Below are 18,351 nucleotides of genomic sequence, written 5' to 3' on the forward strand. Positions count from 1 at the left end.
AAATTCTTTTTGATAAAATCGGCATCACCGCTCTAAAAACTCTGATAAAGACTGCATTGCCTAAGTTCCAGGGTAAAAACATGCCGAACATACATGAATGAGCGCGGTGTAGGTCTCGATCGGGGTCGCCACATCGATATCAAAACAAGACCTTCATTTTCTTATGAGATCGCACATACGAAGGATGTCACCCTTTCACCTTCGCGAGCTTGCATTGCGGTTTACAGCGATGTCGATGCCAAAACAGGATACGGAAGGTATCTTCGGTATGTTCTGCCCGTCATCGATGTAAACCTCGACCACAGTATAAAGAGGGACAGTAGAACCACTCTCCAAAAAATTGGAAGTAAATACTTTAGTCGCGCATGGCGACCGCGCAATGTCCCCAGTCGCTTTTGCCCCACTCTCGCATTGCTAGTCGCATAGAAACGTACCGGTTTTAACAGGAAAAACTCGCATCCGCCACTGGTGAATTACCAATTGCGTACTTCCGGTATTACTTCTTGAGATCAAAGTGCCGACATGGAAGAGGTTTTACTCTTTATACTGTGCCTCGACCGCGATCGCGACCTACACCGCGCTCATCCATGTATCTTCGGCATGTTTTTACCCTATTACTGTAAAGTCAAGGCGAGACCGACTTTAGCATAATAGAGAATAGCATTGTGCAAATCAATTATTATTAATAGAACTGGTCTTATATATCATAAAAAGCACCAGTGCTTATCATTTGACGACGATCTGGTAATATTGGCTAGGAGCAAATCGGAACTGATGGAAACAGCCAAGAAACTTGAGGAGAAAGTGGTGACCAAAGGATTACATATCATCGGAGAAAAAACAAAATATGTATATGGAATGGTCAAACAATAGTATATTGTACAACAAGAGAGAAAAAATACATATTTCTCACGATCGCAGAAGTTTGTTGGCACGAGCCGAGGCACGAGGCGAGTGCCGCAAATCAAGCGAGAGAGACATATGTCATTTTCTCTCGTGTTGTACACTGTTCTTTTTCTATGGATGCGTTTTTGTCAAGAGTTCTAACTTCAAAATTAAATAATTTAGGTATTTTTAGGTATATTATATGCCTAAATAGAAATAAAATACATATATGCTCATAGGTATTTAATATTCTTAATATTTATATACTTCATTTATTTAAAATTATAATTCACAGTTGAACAGTTTTAAAAGCTAATTTTTGATAAGTTTTGACAAGTTTGAATACATTTTTTTTTGACAAAAATAATTGTGTTGATATTGTGCATGTTACCATGGAAATGGCGATCATATGTATGTAAACCGGCGGTGAACCCGTGAGAAAAAATATTTCTCACTGCAATGGCCGACTTTTCTCACTGCCTGAGAAATTATTCGTTTTAAATGTATGTAAGTAGTGCATAGCATCCATAGAAAAATAATTTATTTAGGGCCATTACATAACGATGAAATCAAGAAAAGGAATCCAATATAAATTCGAAGAAATGTAAAGGTTTGAATACTTAGGAAGTATTTTCATAATGGACTCTAATATCCAAGAAGAAACAGGTAGAAGAATTATGTCAGGTAATCGTGCCATATATACTGTCAACAGGCTGTTGAGAATCAAAAATAGATCCGGGGAGCAAGTTTAAGAATCCACAAAACCGTAATAAGGCCCATGGTAAATTATGCATCTAATACATGGAGCACATAAAAAAACAGCAAGAAATGCTATTAGTTTGGGAGCGGAAAGAGCTGCGCAAAATCTTTGGTGGAAAGAACGTAAAAGGACCATGGATGCGAAAAATTAATAAGGAGCTATCAGAGCTGTATCAAGGACCTAATTAACTAGCAGTAATAAGAGCTCAAAGAATTAGATGGCTGGGTCACGTCCAGAGAATGAGTTCAACGAGAGTCCCACAAATGATAACATCTAGAACGTTCGCAGGAAGAAGAAGAAGGTGACGACCAAAGTCAAGATGGAGCAATAAGATCAAAGAAAACACGACAAGACTTAACTTAACCAACTTAAAAAGGAATGCTAACGATAATCGAGAATGGGAGAGAATAGTACATCAAGCCATAGACCTGCTAGGCCTGTAGTGCTTATATTAATATTATTATCCAGATTAAGCCATACGACTCACACTACCTCTAAGGAGAAAATTGACTTATCCCAGATATTTACGGTATCAAAAGGATTGAGCTCTGGTGGGACTCTTTCCGTGTTATCGAGCCCTAGGTGACTTGGAATGCAGGTGTATCTCCGAAAAATTTTCGTACACTTCTGGCCGTCGCGAGTAGTACAGCTTTCTGCATGGACTTATAAAGATGTTCATTGAGACTCAGCTTTTTTATGCTTTCGAGGAGGGTCTTCGGAATGCCTCCAGTAGTAGACATAATCGGTATTGTCTGGGTACCTTGTATTCTCCATTGACTCCGTATTTGAATTTCCAGATCTCTGTACTTGGTGATCTTTTCAGTAAATTTAGTACGTAGATTATTGTTGTTAGGAATGGCCACATCAATGAGTGTAGTTTGCCTCGTTAATTTGTTTACTAATACGAGGTCTGCTCTAATATGTGCCTCCGTTTGGTCTGTGAGCACAGTGCGGTCTCAGCATAGCTTATAGTTATCATTCTCAAGCATACTCTCAGGAACGTATTGATATTATGGGAGATGGTCCGTTTGGAAAAGTCCCAGTTTGATAGCTATCTCTTGATGGGTGATCTTTCCAACTGTGTCATACCGTTCCTTGTATTCAGTTGCAGCAAATGTCTGGCAGCCCCGGTAAGATGTTGGATGGTTTCTTGGGCTTGACATCCATATCGACATCTGTCGTTCTGAACTTGAGGGTCTTTGACGATGTATTTGAGGTAATTTTTGGTTGGTATAACCGGATCCTGAATGGCCAGCAATGAACTTTCCGTTTCGGGGAACATCTTTTCTGATGTCAACCAGTTGTTTGACGCTATATTGTCGATATAATCTTGGCTGACCTCATTGGGATGTCGCCCGTGCAGAGGTTTACCCATCCCGGTGCGTACTTTTTCGTCGTTAGTAAGGTGGTTTATGCGCATTTCTGGATCCCTTAGTTTAATCGGTGTTGTGTCATCTACTGCGCAGATAGCGCGATATAGAGTAGATGTCTCATGCGTTTGTTTGTCTCCGTCTCCGGTTTTATCATTCAACTCTGTAAAATGGTTTATTAATTTAAAACATGTCCCTTCGCCCAATATTGAAAATAAAAAAGATTTTGTTTTTGTCCTCTTGGAGACGCATCTGGTACCACTCCAGTACCAATAAATATTAATGAAGTTATTCAACCTGGTACCGGTTTCTGTTTGAAAAGAGGAAAAAGTTTAAATATCTGACTATACGTTCTTGTTTATGCAGCTACAAATAATAAAGGTTATGATTTTTGTACGTGTCCACCTGCTTGCAACCCATATATTTACTCCGAGCAAATGGTTTCTGGTATAATACCGTTGATTGAGGTAATATTTCAATCAACGATAATACTGTATGAATCGCAAATAATCATAACTACAGACCAAAGATAATATATTCGTCAGCCTGGAATGTGCTTGTATACTATAGTCTCAATCAATCAGGGAATTCATTACTCCATATGGCCAACACTTTTTGATCAAACAATTGGTGAGAACCAGTGCTTCTTTACTAAAATAGTTCCCGTAGATCCAATAAAACCTAAACCACAAAGTTATATTTGCTTCTGCACAGCAAATTGTCCCTGTTCCATGATAACTGACACCAGCCATATTATTACTATATTACCATTTCCCCAACAAAACCAAAGTGATATTAATAATATCATATCACATTAGGTACCCTCTCAAGAAAAACACTTGATAGAACCTGGAACGTGTATTTGCTTGTTTTCTATTACAGAATATAAAAAACGCTAAGATTGAAAACTGGTTTCTTAGTAAACAAAGTAAATTTCTAATCGAGAATTATAACAGATAAGAATTTTGTTTCTGTCCATCTTCGCCACTACAAGAACCAGAAATATGGCCTACAGATATACCAGACGACGGCCGTACTACAAAATGCCCCACATGGCCTACCCAAACGAAAAGGCCAACACCTAAACGGGACAAAACCGCCATCCACTAAATTGAGGGAACTAGATGATAAAACACTAGAAAAATATTATATGAATCTTCATTCAATAGAAAAAGAATCGGATATAGAGGCAAATGATCTTCTATACTAAATTTACATTCAAGTTGCAGTAGAAATAAATAAACCAAGACACGTTAAATGCTACTAGGAGCACTCCCGAAACATAATTTACAATGTATAAACTTTGAAAATCATTATTTGGGATTTACAATGTATATACATTGAAAATTAGGGTCTAGGACGTTTCATCGCCGCCGTTTCGATGCCGCCAGTTCGATGCCGATGCCGGCCGATTCATCGCCAGTCAATTAATCGCTATCTGATATATTTCCGAATTTTCGACAGTTACAATTATTAGTTATTTTTAGTATTAATTAGGATTTCTAGGAAATGCGAGATATGACGGCGATGAAATGGACTGGCGATGAACCGGCGGCATCGAAACGGCCGGCGATGAACCGGCGGCATCGAAACGTCCCATTCCGGAAAATTATGACTCGGGAGTGCTCCTAGTAGCATTTAACGTGTCTTGGTTTGTTTATTTCTACTGCATCTTGATTGTAAATTTAGTATAGAAGAATTTCGTGATACATCCCAAATGATACCATACTCCATGAAATCTTTAGAGGTTTTGAACTATTTGTGAAAAAATAACATAATTTCTTATAAATGTAGTTGTACTTAGGTATCACTAAGAATTTTATTAACAACACTCCCTGTCTCAGTAGATAGTGGGGTAAGAAGTTTTTCAAATAAAAAAATTATTAAAAACTATTTACGAAGCTCCATAAAACAAACAGAACTAAACAATTTATAAGCACTAGACTATAGACCCTATAGCACTCATTGCAAGGTAGTCATCACTAGCTGCTTTAGACTACACCAGTCTGATTGATGAGTTTGCCAAAATTAAAGTCAGAAGGGTATAATTGTATATTTTGTAAATTTGTTATTTAATGCTAATACATACAGTAGGAAAAATGAAAGAATACCCATGAACGAACATATAAAACACGCTGTATTTTCCTGTTACCGTGTCATTAAAAAAAGTGGCCAGCGCAAGTACATGTAATAATTATTATTACATGTACTTGTGTTGGGCAATTTTCTTTGTGACAAGGTGACAGGAAAATACAGCGTGTTTTATATGTTCGTTCATGGGTATTCTTTCATTTTTCCAACTGTACTTAATTTAGTTTATAGTATATTTTGTTTCTAAAATCAAATTTTCGCTCTTTTTGTCTAGTTTTATTTAGTAAAAATGAAAGTTAAATTTCAATAATATTTAACGCCGTAGGCGCAACATTTCGGCTCCAATGCTTTTTAAATGCATTATTTTTTTCGAATTATGAGAAAACTAAAGTATTTTTCAAAAACTTAAAAGCGGAATGAAAAATTACATTATAACCGAGGGCCGAAAGTCCCTTAGAATAAACAAAAAGTTTCTTTTAAATGAGATATTTGAAATTAAAAATCACACCAAATTTTCTCTTTTTTTTTCACCCCTGTAACTTACTAAAATAAACATTATAGAAGTTTTCAGGGACTTTCAGCCCTCAGTAATAATATGTAATCTTTCATTCTGCGTTTAAATTTTTCAAAAATACTTATTGGTTTTTTCAGGACTCGAAAAAAAAGACATTTAAAATGCATTGGAGCCGAAATTATGCGCCTACCTCCTTAAGGAGCGGCATTGCGAAGACTTGCGTCATATGGAAAATATGTACCGCAGAGCTCTGAGAATTATATTAAAGTAACCTACATATTTAAAGAATTATATTAAAGTAACTCAACCGTGCCCTTCGAAGAACGCTACTATACAGTGCACCAATATTTGCGAGAAGAGTGACTTTAGCATTATAAATAAAATATTACAGAAGCTATAGTTTCAATAGTAGAGTGGGTCGAAAACAAAAAATATTGTTTCATTTTTTAATCGCTATACCGCAGAAAACTTGCCTTTGGGGTAAATAAGTAAAATGTATAGTAAAATAAATTTATACATTGTACCTCCAGCTAGCGCATCCTTCCTAAAAATTTAGTTTTTTTTTTTCAGTAATCAAGACATTTTTCAATTATTTGTACAATCTTTAGCCAATAATATTTGAACGTGCTATAGTAAAAACTGTTTAGTTATTAGTGTAAAAAATAAGGAAATAATGGGGTGTGACGGTACCGTTACTAACACGGGTTGGAAAAATGGTGTGATTAGTTCTATTAAAGCGTAAAAAGACCACTGCACTGGGCAATATGCCTTTTGCATTTCAACGAGTTGCCCCGTTGTGGCATTTATTTCAAACCCTGTAAGGGATTGATTGTGAATTGCCAGACATTAATCGCTATCTTTTGAGTAAATATCAACAGTATTTTCTAAACATAAGTTTTTCGATAAAGTCAGGCATCTGCCCTGTGGACTTATCTGTTCGAGAACCGGGTCCACTTTCCCACTCTCGATGGTTGACTACTGCTAACAGAGTTTTGAGAATGTATGTAAGTGTGGAAACGCCTTCAGTTGAACATAAATTGTTAGTATTCTTCATTAAATCATACATGCCTCTATGGTTTAAAATAAAGAACAGCAAATACATAACAGATGGACCTGAACACGTTTTTGAGGCTATCAAATCAACCAGATTTCTACCAGAGAATTTGATTAAAGTAGTTGATCCTCTAATCGAAAGAAATGCATTTTTTTACCCAGAAAATTTTCTACTGAGGATGATAGTTGATGAAAGGAAGCACATAAGAGAATTAGGATTCCGAAGAATAATCAACGCAAGGATGTTAGCTACAAAAACAGAAACAATTAGGGTTTTTCGACCTCTAAATTCAACTTTCATGCGACTGACTATACTGAATTCTTTGACTAAAACACCACATAAATTATACCACCACCACTGTTATGGAGAATCTCTGATGATAAAGATTCAAGTTAGTGACTGAAGCATCTAAAAAAGTCGTCGGTGCTAAGGAACAAGATGGTTTCATAAAATCTGCCGTAGCTTCCAGAGCTTCGATGCCAAAGTTTGACAGCAAGCGCTAGCAGCTTCAACGTACCTACTCATAAATAGTGAGTAAAAGACGCTTTCTAAAATCAAAATTTAATTTAATTTTTTTTATTGAGAAATTCGCATCAACCCGAAGGTTATTAGCGAGGAGCAGATTTACAATATTAAATATTATATATTTACAAAATTGATGGCTTTTAAATAGTTTAATATATTTGTGAACGAACAATTTGCACCAAGTGCTTTCTCTAAGTTTGTTGGAATACCGTAAATTCTTCTTGCTGTGGAGAAAACTGGACAGTCTACAATTAATATGTTTCACCGAGAGTTTAACTTTATACTGGTCACATTTCGGTTCGGGTTCTTTTGTTATTAAGAACTTGTTTGTGGCACTGGTATAACCTAACCTAAGGCGGGTTATTGTCACTTGATCCCTTCTTTTGGTGGGGAAACTTGTCCATGGTTTAATGTTCGGTTTAATATTCCAAAGATTGGACACTGAAAATTGCCACCGGTTTTGCCACTCACTTAGGATACGCTTTGATAACACTTGAAACATCACTAGTTGTCACATATTGCACGATAGTTCATTTAATTTAATGACATTGTTTGGCTACAATTTAGTTTCTTTTTTGGTTCAATTAAACATGTTATTAAAATTATAAGTTGTTTTATTTATATCCTTTATAACTTTAAACACACTATAGTAGTTCTATTCCAATTAAATGGAGTGTCAAATAAAAGAACAAAAAATGGATTGTACTATTAACACCCAACACAAAGTACTAGACCACACCTTCTTTTAAGGTACTAATATGTGAATTTTTTCAATTTTTGAGTATTTTGCGCTACTGCAAATTAAAAGTTATTGTCTGTTTCAAATTTATTTCCTATTTTTTAAATTATTAACTAAAGAGTTTTCACTATAGCACGTTCAAATAATATTGGCTAAAGATTGTAAAAATAACTGAAAAATGTCCTGATTTCTGAAAAAAACTAAATTGTAAGTATGACGCGCTAGCTGGATGTTCAATATACTATAACTTCATTCAACTTTGCATTTTACTTATACAGGGTAGCGAGAAAGTATGGAAACACGGTAATTTCTCGGAAACCGCTTGAACGATTGTTATAAATTTTGGTGGGTAAGGGTATTCTAATACGGCCGATATTATAGTGGTAATTACATTGTTGTCAAATCTTCCGTTTTTCTGGAAATCTAATAAACTTTCTTATTTTAAACGGAATACCCTGTATATTTTTTGAGTTTTTAAGTCCTTAAGTAATACTGCTTATTTTTCGTATTAGGTTCGCTATACCTAAATGCCATAATTTCGGAGTTATTCCTACATTAAAAAAAAAATGTTTAAACTAATTATACAAATTTATTTTTTTTTTGACCGGGTAGATATTATTTTAGGTTCTTTGGGTCATTGGGAACAAAAAAGTTCTTCTGTAATTTTCCTCAAATGTTAATTGTTTCCGAGCAAACAATTTAAAACTGAAAAAAATCGAAAAATGACGATCCTCTGGGTTCAAAAACATAAGTAAAAAATATTATTTTTGAAACTATGAAGAGCCTGAATTCTAGTTCAAACCTTATTTTATCAGATGCCGATAAGTGATTTGGTCTTATTTTATTCTAAAACATTATTTTTTAGTTCTTAATGCAGCCCGATAGCCCGTCCTCTCATTATGAGCTTTATTAACAATTAAAAAAACAATGTTTTAGAATCAAATATGCCAAAAATTCTTGTAGGGATCTGATAGAAAAATGTTTGAGCTTAAAAGGTACTTCGTAATTTTAAAAATTATTTTTTTAGTTGTGTTTTTGAACCTTGAATTTTTCGATTTTTTTCAGTTTTAAATTGTTTATAACTCGGAATCCATTAACTTTTGAGGAAAATTAAAAAATACCTTTTTTGTTTCCAATGATCCAAAGAACCTAAAATAATATCTACGTGGGCCGAAAAAATTTATTTTTATAAATTGTTAAAATATTATTTTTAATAAATGTAGCAATAACTCCCAAATTATGGCATTTAGGTATAGAAAGCATAACATGAAAAATAATCAGTATTTCCTAAGAACTTCAAAACGCAAAAAGTATACAGGGTGTTCCATTTAAAATAAGAAAGTTCATTAGATTTACAGAAAAAAGAATGTGTGTGTACTTTGTACGCACGTAAGAAGTTATACTTCTATTATATGATTATATGATTATAAACGAAATTAATATACTTTTTATTTATATTTTATTTAAATATTAAATTAATTTATACTTACTACTTCTCAAACATTTTTATTAAAACAGTGCCAAAAATTAAAATAATAAAAAAATAAAACGCACACAAACACATTAAAAATGCCACAAATGATTTCTGAACATTAATTGTCGGAAAATTTTTTAACTAAATACGTATTTTCTGAAAATAAAATTATATAATAAATATACTTACAATCATAAAATGTATAAAAAAAATAAAAAAATAAAAGTTTCTATTGGGATTCGAACCAACTTACCACGCGGCTGGTATTTGCGTTGTATTGGGATTCACTCGCATTAAAACTTCGCCACAGAGACAGCTTGTCATTATGTGCGAAGATCGTCTAACTAAACAGATTAACCTTTTGACATTTTTAACTTATGTAAATCAAATTATTTTGATTTTGAATTGAAATGATTTAGAATTGAAAAAATACAACAAAACATAGAGTAAGAAAACAATATATTAGGTGAATATTGATAGAAATTTTGATGGTAATCAAATTATGTAAATAAAAGTATTACATACTACTTATGTATTTTGGTAGGTTCAAGGTAGGTATCGGAGCCCGTATAACTACTAATACATTTCGCAATCACTTGCGTCGTGCAAAGTGGCTATGTTCAAATATCATAACAAAATTTGATCAACTATTTATAAAACACTTACCAGTGAAAGATTCTTTAGCTTTGAATAAGCGAGATCTTCGGCACTCACACTAGTCAAAGTTTGATGAGCTTTCACATTGGCATGCAACAATCATCTCTTCTATGCAAATAAGTCCAAAAATATAATATGAAAACTATTTAAAAAGGCAGTATAACCATTAACTAACTTTTTGTTTGTTGTTTCTCTTCCTACAAATTTTAAAACGCAACAAGCATACATTATAACCAAACCACAGTCCCACAGCTATGCCACAGCTGCCATATTGGATAATTTTTGTCATGTCATTTGAACATCCAATCAGAACAAAGTTATAATGCGCATGCGCCCGGTCGCTAGGTTTTACCATATAAAATTTCACCGTCATTACGCCCGTAAAGAAGTATAACTTCAAAAACGAAAGATTTGACAACAATGTAATTACCACTATAATATCGGCCACATTAGGACATCCCTACCCACCAAAATTTATAAAAATCGTTAGAGCGGTTTCCGAGAAATCACCGTGTTTCCATATTTTCTCGCTACCCTGTATACCCCAAAGGCAAGTTTTCCGCGGTATAGCGATTAAAAAATTAAACATTTTTTTTTCGACCCACCCTATTCAATAGCCAAGTCAGTTTTTTTAAGATTAATATTTTCCTAGGTATATAAAAAAGACAACTAATTTCCCAATTAATTATATTGATGTTTTTAATAAACATTTCTTAATTACAAAAAGGTATATCTTGTTTGAATTTTTTTGTATGCAAAATCTCTATTGACTTCCTTATGTGTTTTACCTAATTTTATAAAATTCTCCTATCACAATGACAGTTTTCATACTCCTCCGATACGACTAAAAGTGGGAAAGTATGTAATGTAACGTAAATTTATAGGTCCTTATTGATAATTATTATACAGCTCTACTAGTTTCATCCCTTTCTATTTCACAACGTGTTATGATATCCATCTTTTGTGTAATTTTGGCGGTTATTAGCTAGCTCATCACTGTATAAATATGATTTAGTCCTTTATTTCCTCACGTTCCACCATTATAGTCGGAGAGATAGAAGCGGATTTCGTGCGTGATAAGTAATATGGAAAAACTATACGGGGATATGTTGAATTAGTTGTGTACATGACTTTCACAAACAGCCGGAAACCAGAGTTGGGGCCGAGGGTAGTTATAAGGGGTCAAAATCGCGATTTTTATTATTTTTTTGTGACGCTCATGATCGAGATAGTGCACCAAAATTTGGGAATAAGTAGGCCATGACGTAGCTAAGTAAAACCTCTATGGGCGGAATGCTGCGTGGCCGACAAAGGTGTGGGGGTAGGGGTTAATATAAAAAATATAAAGGGCTTTTTGCGACGTTCGTGATTGAGGTAGTGAACCAAAATTTGGGAATAAGTAGACCATGACATTACTAAGTAAAATCCCCAGAGCCGGAAAGTGGGGGACGAGGGCAGTTATAAGAGGTCAAATTCGCCGCTTTTATTATTTTTTTTGTGACGCTCATGATCGAGATAGTGCACCAAAATTTGGGAATAAGTAGGTCATGACGTAACTAAGTAAAATCTCCAGGGCTGGCACGCTGCGATGCCGACAAAGGGGTGGAGCGGGGGTGAATACAAAAAATATAAGGGATTTTTTGCGACGATCGTGATTGAGAGGGTGTACCAAAATTTGGGAATAAGTAGACCATGACATAACTAAGTAAAATCTTCAAAGCCGAAAACCCGAGGTGGGTGACGAGGGTAGTTATAAGGGGTCAAAGTCGCCGTTTTTATTATTTTTTTTGTGACATGCCTGATCGAGATAGTGCACCAAAATTTGGGAATAGGTAGGTCATGACGTAACTAAGTATAATTTCCAGGGGTGGAACGCTGCGTGGCCGATAAAGGGATGGGGTAGGTGTGAATATAAAAATATAAGGGGTTTTTTGCGACGTTCTAGATTGAGATAGTGCACCAAAATTTGCGAATAAGTAGACCATGACTTAGCTAATTAAAATCCCCAAAGCCGAAAACCAGAGTTGGTAATAAGGGTAGTTAAGGGGTTAAGGGTCAAAGTCGCAGTGTGTAGTATTTCTTTCGTGACCTGTCACAAGATTTTTTCCCCACGCAGCGTTCCGCCCCTGGAGATTTTACTTAGTAATGTCATGATCTACTTAATCCCAAATTTTGGTGCACTATCTCCATCATGAGCGTCACAAAAAAAAATAATAAAAACCGCGAATTTTACCCCTTATAATTACCCTCGTCCGCCACTCTAGTTTCCGCCTCTGGGGATATTACTTATCTATATCATGGTCTACTTATTTCCAAATTTTGGTGCACTATTCCAATCACGGTCGTCGCAAAAAACCCCTTACATTTTTTTATATTCACCACTGCCCACCCCTTTGTCGGCCACGCAGCGTTGCACTCCTGGAGATTTTACTTAGTTACGTCATGACCTACTTATTTCCAAATTTTGGTGTACTATCTCGATCATGAGCGTCACAAAAAAAATAATAAAAAACGGGAATTTGACCCCTTATAACTACCTTCCTTTCCCACTCTGGTTTCCGGCTCTGGGGATTTTACCTACTAATGTCATGGTCTACTTATACCCAAATTTTGGTGCACTATCTCAATCACGAACGTCGCAAAAAACCCCTTACATTTTTTATATTCACCCCTGCCCACCCCTTTGTCGGCCACGCAGCGTTGCGCCCCTAGAGATTTTACTTAGGTACGTCATGACCTACTTATTCCCAAATTTTGGTGCACTATCTCGATCATGAGCGTCATAAAAAAAATAATAAAAACCGCGACTTTGACCCCTTATAACTACCCTCAGCCCCAACTCTGGTTTCCGGCCGTTGGTGAAAGTCATGTACACAACTAATTCAACATATCCACGTATAGTTTTTCCATATTACTTATCACGCACAAAATCCGCTCCCAGCTCTTAGACTATTAGTCATAATTGAAATTAAATTTTTAATATACAAACCTTTACAAGCATCTGGTCCGAGGTCTACGTTTTTATTTATTTGTAATTCAAAATAATTATTGCAACAAATAAATACTACAATTGATCAGAACTAAACTTTTATAAAACAATTTACATAAATCGTAATGTTGTTTGGTAACAAAATCGACAAAAATTTTTGAAAAATTGTCATATTTGAGAGAGACAAATAAATAACAAATGTTATGATCTTCTAAATAATCGTAGCCAGTCTTAAACATTTTCGGTATGATTCGGAGCCTTCTCTTTATTTGTGCGCCAAAAATACATCTCCTTTTGAGCAGATAAACACTCGCCTGCACCCTTTTCAGTAAATCCTGCTAACATATCTGATATTTCTGGTCCTTGTGTAAACTGCTTATTAACTACATCACACGCATTTCGTATTTTGTCAAATAGTGCATACTTCCTTTCATCTTGTGGTCTTAAAATATTGTTCTTTTTCATTGAGAAATAAATCAACTCGAGAATACCTTGACTTCTTACGAGATAATCTCTTTGTGCTAGCTTCTGCAGCCTTTCTTTTTCTTCAATTTCGACAATCATTTGAGCATCAAATGAGTTGCTCAAAGTGTGTTTCAAATGTAGTGGCAGCGATGTTGTAACTGAAGAGGATTTCATACTACTCAATGTAGGACTTTCGATAAGAGGTTTAAATTTAGAAGTAATCCTCTTGGAAGCTTCCAGTTTTGCTTTGAGTTGCATCTCATCCCTTAAGGCATTCTGAGCTGCTTCTCTGGCTCGACTAGATGCAGTATCAGAGTATATAGAATTCTGACACTGGTCGAAAAATTTTGTGTATATATGCTCTGTATTAGTACATGGATGCACAAGCCTAAATCCACCCCTATTTGCCATTTCTAATTTAAAATATTCTGTAAATATTTTAATATGATCAGTTGAATTATCCTTAGAGTTTATTCCGTTTACAAGTCTTTCTCTTATTCTTTTTCTGTCTTCTCTCATTACCTTACGTTTATCGCATTTGTCAAGGTTCAGCATGGCAAACATGTCGCTTAATAAGGCTTCTTTTACTTCAATGTCTAGCTCTGTATCTGTGTGAAAACTTGGCGAATGATTTACCTCTAAAACTTGAGGATTTAGTCTTTTATCTAGAAGAATATCAATCCCCAGTAGTTCACAACATGCTGGTACAACATCGTGGTTGGGAAAACAAGCTGAATAACTATGCTTTAGTACAGGATACGCACTAATTACTGTTTTAATAATAACATCATCTATTCTATACCAGATAGCTTCAACATCATGTTGAAGGCTATGCAAATAATTATTAAGCCACGATAATTTTCTTTTACTGCCACCTTCACTGTCCGAATTATAGGTTCTGCTATGCTTGTTTACAGCATAGTTTGTGAGATGCATGAACACGTTACTAATATTAATTCCATTGGGTTCTTTGTATCTGCTAGTTGCAAATCTAACCAATCCTTCATTATAAATATAAATTCTTAGAGGATCACAAGATGTTATCAGCACATAAACTCTTAAATCAAATTTGTATCCGTCAATAAGAAATGGCTTTGAAATATATACTTGGCAGATACCCCTATCACAAGGACGTATCTCTTTCAGTGATTTCGTTATCACAATTCCTCTACCTTGACTTCCTGCATCTGGTTTTAAAATAAATGTTTTGTTTTTTCTTACTCTACTATACGTTAACGCTTCACCAAGATCAGCTGGAAAACACCAAGTCTTTGGGAAAAAGTTATAATCCCTGGGAAACAATCTTATCATCCTGTTTAAATTTCTAGCAAGTAAATCTTTCCTGCATATTTCTAGCATACCTGTAAAAATGGACTAAATAAACAAACAGAATAATATAGCGACATTTCTTACATTATTTGATCTTTTACATCTCAATTAAAAGAAATTATAACAAATATAATTTACAATCGGTAAGAATACAGGGTGTAACAAAAATACAGGTCATAAATTGAATCACATATTGTGGCACCAAAAATAGTTCGTTTGAACCTAACTTACCTTAGTACAAATGTGCACATAAAAAAGTTACAGCCCTTTTAAGTTACAAAAAAAAATCGATTTTTTCCAATATATCGAAATCTGTTAAATGTATTTTATTGAAAATGAACATGTGGCATTCTTATGGCAGGAGCATCTTACAGAAAAATTATAGTGAAATTGGTTCACCCCATAAAAATTTTATGGGGGTTTTGTTCCCTTGAACCCCCCAAACTTTTGTGTACGTTCTAAATAAATTATTATTGTGGTACCATTAGTTAAATTCAATATGTTTAAAATTTTTATGGCTCATAGTATTTTTTCGATAAGGCAGATAGGTTTTTATCGAGTTAAGGTTTCTTTTTTAATATGTTTACATAAAAATTTTATGGGGGTTTTGTTCCCTTAAACCCCACAAATGTTTGTGTACGTTCCAATTAAACTATTACTGCGATACCATAAGTTAAACACAGTGTTTTAAAAACTTTTTTGCCTCTTTGTATTTTTTTGATAAGGCACGTTTTATTGAGATGTGGCTTCGTTTTTAATACGGTTCAAAATATACCTAAAATGTAAATCATAAATAAATTTTCATATTATTACCAAGTCTCCATAATCGTACTTAACCATACACAAAAAATATGTGGTGGATTTGACAAATATTCAAAATATCTTGATAAAACTCGACTTTTCGAAAAAGTACTAAGAGGCAAAAAAGTTTTTAAAACATTGTTATTAACTAATGACACTACAATAATAATTAAATTGGAACGTAGACAAAAGTTTGGGGGGGTTTAAAGGAACAAAACCCCCATAAAATTTTTATGGGGTGTCTAAATTTCACTGTAATTTAATTTTTCAAATACTACTGCCATAAGAATTCCACATGTCCATTTTCAATAAAATATCTCTAACAAATTTCGATATATTGGAAAAAATCGATTTTTATTTTGTAACTTCAAAGGGCTGTAACTTTTTTTATGTGCACATTTGTACTAAGGTAAGTTAAGTTCAATCGAACTATTTTTGGTCCCAGAATATGTGATTAAATTTATGACCTTTATTTTTGTTACACCCTGTATAATATTTGTGAAAGAAAGGCCTCCTGTTACAAATAATGCATTGTGTCATTGAACGGAAAAATTAAGACAACAAACTGAATCCATTCCTGAAAATTTTAAGTTTTAAATTTAAAACTTTTAATTTTTTTTTAAATTTTAAATTTTTTAAATTTTAAGGAGAGATATAAAAATAAAAAACTCCAACATGAAGTAAAAACCAGTTCTATGTAATTGGTATATTTATTAAAATTTTTAAAAAATCCCAATGGATTGAATAAAATATGTCCAATTCAGAACGTTTTCGGACCTATCAGTCCATCATCAGTGAATCCAAATACTTGCCAAATAGCCCCAGAACCAAACAATGGTTGAAATTATAATTAAATCTACATTACGTTGAAGTAATATTGATCAGGCTAAACGCCGATGTTAAAAGATATAACCTCCGGGAACATAATGAAACTCTATCAAGAAACTCAATCAACCATCTTAGACCAACGTTGACTACCAAGTGATTCTCTGACTACCAATACATTGGGATTTTTTAAAATTTTTAATAAATATACCTATTACATAGAAGTGGTTTTTACTTCATATTAGCGTTTTTTAACTATATGGTATACAGCCTCCCTAGGGAACTACCCCTTTTTAGTTTAGATATAAAAATAGATATATAAGTTATTACTGAAATAAAAAAAAAGAAACCGGCTGTAAACATCTAGGACAATATGACCATTTCTGCAGTGGAGTACCAAAATAATGTAGAGCTCAAAATTGAATTTTTTTGATGATTCACAATAGTTTCACAATTCACAATTATTCAGTCTCAATACAGATTTACAATTTATGAAACAGTTCGTGAAATATGCTTTTTGCGCACGCACGCGATGTTTAGAGCACGAGCGTAGCGAGTGCTATATATCGCGTAAGTGCGCAAAAAGTACTTCACGAACAGTTTCATACAATATTTTATCTACGATAAACAAATAAAAAAACTGTAACTCTTCGTCACTGGAATACATTTCTATTCTACAATTTTTAGAACTTTGACGTTTAAAAATTCAAACTTTTTTCAAACAATAAAACTGTCAAAACTGTTGCTGTAATTTATTGCTCACCTGTCATCACCATGACAACGCGAAAGTTAAGGATATTTGATTATATGAAAGTTTGTCAAAAAACAGTGTGAAAAGGTTAATCCCATTACGATCATAGAAATCGGCCCACTTAAAAATTTGGTCATATTTGATGAATCGTATTTCCTAAACGTGTTGGAAAATTTAAGTGATTTCTTGAACATGTAATAGCCTGATTTTTCAACAATACCACCGTAATAATATTGTTGCTAAACAGGTAATGTTTCATTGTATACCGGGTGTACCAATAAAACTGTGGTTTTTTCTCAAAGTTCGCATCACCCTGTGGAATATTCTGGCATATATAAAATACTAAAGTTAAAACCCAACTATAGCCTCAGATTTTCTTAACATTCTGTTTTTTATTCATTCGTTTATGTAGGATAATAAAACAGTTAGGTACTTTAACAACTAGATATGTTCTTCATCAATACACCGTGTTTCTAAACGAGTGCGACAAACAGGGGTAATTCTACATGAAAAAATAATGACAGTTGGCTTTGTCCGCAAATGTTTCGTTTCCGAGATACGGGATGATGAATTTTCTTTTACAAACTGACCATTTATTGATTGGTTTAAAACCAGTTGAGATATGCAAATGGAGTTTGGTTGGTTTTAAGAGATAGTTATGGCGGATTTTTTGACATAAAATTAAGAATTTTATATTCACCATTGGCGCGCATACGGGTAATATGACCGATCATATTACCCGCATGTACCCCATGGTGAATATTAAATTCTTAGTTTTATGTCAAATAATCCGCAATAACTATCTCTTAAAACCTACCAAATTTCATTTGCATATCTCAACTGGTTTTAAAGCAATAAATAAATCATCAGTTTTTAAGAAAAAATTCAACATCCCGTATCTCGTAAACGAAACATTTGCGGACATACGTTTATAAAGCCAACTGTTATTATTTTTTAATGCAGAATTATCCCTTAAAGTTTGTCGCACTTATTTAGAAATACCGCGTATTGATGAAGAACATATGTCTAGTTGTTAAATTACCTAACTTTTTTATTGTCCAACAAAAACGAATGAATCAAGAAACAGAATGTTAAGAAGACCTGAGGCTATAGTTGGGTTGT

The 18,351-nt window shown here is 34.0% G+C and overlaps 1 protein-coding gene across 1 annotated transcript in view; it reads right to left on the reverse strand.

The window, feature by feature from the left end:
- Positions 1-13,289: 13,289 nt before the first annotated feature.
- LOC114327660 (tubulin polyglutamylase ttll6-like) overlaps positions 13,290-18,351 on the reverse strand; it is a 39,430-nt gene continuing 34,368 nt past the window's right edge. Inside the window, exon 2 of the mRNA XM_028276332.2 lies at positions 13,290-14,884. Within this exon, the coding sequence (XP_028132133.2) occupies positions 13,290-14,884 (1,595 nt within the window). The remainder of the gene's footprint in view (positions 14,885-18,351) is intronic.

This window comes from Diabrotica virgifera, chromosome 7 (assembly GCF_917563875.1).
Source record: "Diabrotica virgifera virgifera chromosome 7, PGI_DIABVI_V3a".
Classification (NCBI taxonomy): Eukaryota; Metazoa; Arthropoda; class Insecta; order Coleoptera; family Chrysomelidae; genus Diabrotica; species Diabrotica virgifera.